Genomic DNA, 1,944 nt, shown 5'->3' on the forward strand with positions numbered 1-1,944 from the left:
GCAGCATTATGTGATATCATTTTACCATGAAATATTAGTATAAAACATCAGATTATAAACTTGCAGAAATTTGAATTGCACATGCAGGATTATATAAATAATATAATGTTGTCCTTTCAAAAAAGCACTTAAACTCTTTAGTTTACCAAGGTGTGCATTACAGGAAAACCAAAAAAAGGCTTTTTTTGCCCTGAGCTAAACATAAATCAGCAACAGGAAACAGAACAGAAACAGCAAACACTTGTGCATCCTCCATGTAGCGCAATTTCTTTGAAGCAGAGATTTAGCAAGACAAAAAAAGTCTCTCCAACAGTATAAAATGCAGCATTCAAGCCATTCGTTCTAGACCAGACTCAAAACTCATTAAGACCTGAGACGTTTGCTTGACTCTTGAAGAATGAGGATGTCTCTGTTGCTTCTTCCTCTGCTCTTCTGCTTCCTTCAGCCAACTTTAAGCAGTGAGTATCAATCTTGCATTATGTGCTGTTTGTATTTTGTGCATGCATGCTTATGCTGGAATCTATTAATGCACATCACATTTTTAAATGGATTTCTGAGTGACTTATGAAACACTCTGGATTCTTTCAGCTCCTCATGCACTTTCAACATCATCATGCTGTTTTAAGTTTTTTAATGCCGCAATTCCTCTAGACCGGATTGTGTCTTTTTCTTGGACTAACAGCAGCTGTCCAAAAAGAGCTATTGTGTAAGTGTCTTCTTAAAAAGGTATAACTGAATGATTCTGTCAGATTAACGCTTGTTCTAAAGTCTTTTTCTGATGCAGGTTTCAGACTATTGCTGGAAGAAAGATCTGTGTAGATCCAAAGAGCTCGTGGGTCAGCAGCAGCCATGTTGATAAAGAGAACATTAGAACAACTACAGCAACAGCAATGACTAGAGCAAAAACACTGAGCACCACACTATAAATCTGTTTTATTTAATGAAGAGAAAATGTGCATTATTCCTCTAATAAAGGTTATCTCATGCTTTAGATGATCTTATATTGATACTGCTTTTGTTTAAACAATTATATATGCCAGTTATATCAAAATAGCTTTGTGTATTGATGCAAATGTCAAAAAGTTGCTGTTTTTGACATTAGAATGACTTTTTATAATAAAAGTGAATTTTTAAGATGTCTTCTGGTGGTTTTCTTTCATAATTATTACATGCAGGCTTTTATGCTGATGTTTTAGCGGTTTAAAATACTGAACATTCGTTTTTCCAGTCAGGTTATTTTTTTTAAGGAACCATTTAATGTGTTTTATATTTTACAGTGTACATAATAATGCCTTATTTAATATTTGCATCTTCAATTTAATCCATCAGGTCTTTATTTTTAGACCTTGTCATCTCAAATCCTTCTATTTCTTACTGGAACAACCTCTTTGATGATATTAAATGGTCGTATGTTTGGTCACTCCCCCAGATTTTTTTTAACAAATAAAATTAAAGAAATATCTTAAAATTATTCACAGAAATTATCTAGTTAAACAATTTTTCCAAAAAATGACATTAATGTGTCTTGCTCTTTCTGTGAGACTTCTGAAGCTGTTGCTCACTTGTTTTATGAATGCCCCTTTGTTAAATCGTTCTGGTCTGATGTAAATTCTCTAATTGTCCAAAAGGTTTTGTGATTTTTTGTTTAAGCTATAGACATGTTGTTTGGGGTTTTATATTAAAGAAAACAATTCCATAATTCAGCTTTTTGCATAAACCTCATTTTATTTATTGGAAAGTTTTTTTTTTATTCACAAATGCAAATATTCTCAATGTAAGCCAATTTTTTTTTCACATAGTTTACCCCTTTTTAAAGATTTAATATTAATATTATGGTTCTTCTGAATGTGCCAGTTTAGGTTCAGTTCAAAACACAATTTAGATTGTTTTATTATAATGTGTTAAAAAGTGTCATTTTGTGGGCGTGTACACAGGCAGCCGTTT

The 1,944-nt window shown here is 32.4% G+C and overlaps 1 protein-coding gene across 1 annotated transcript; it reads left to right on the plus strand.

Moving 5' to 3' along the window:
• Nucleotides 1-365: 365 nt before the first annotated feature.
• Nucleotides 366-941, plus strand: LOC130219909 (monocyte chemotactic protein 1B-like). The gene is made up of 3 exons (XM_056452407.1): nucleotides 366-458; nucleotides 589-706; nucleotides 785-941. The coding sequence occupies exons 1-3, from the start codon at nucleotides 398-400 to the stop codon at nucleotides 924-926; spliced, it is 321 nt and encodes a 106-aa protein (XP_056308382.1). The 5' UTR covers nucleotides 366-397; the 3' UTR covers nucleotides 927-941.
• The last annotated feature ends 1,003 nt before the right edge of the window (nucleotides 942-1,944 follow it).

The sequence above is a fragment of the Danio aesculapii genome, chromosome 25 (genome assembly GCF_903798145.1).
Source record: "Danio aesculapii chromosome 25, fDanAes4.1, whole genome shotgun sequence".
In the NCBI taxonomy this organism is placed as follows: domain Eukaryota; kingdom Metazoa; phylum Chordata; class Actinopteri; order Cypriniformes; family Danionidae; genus Danio; species Danio aesculapii.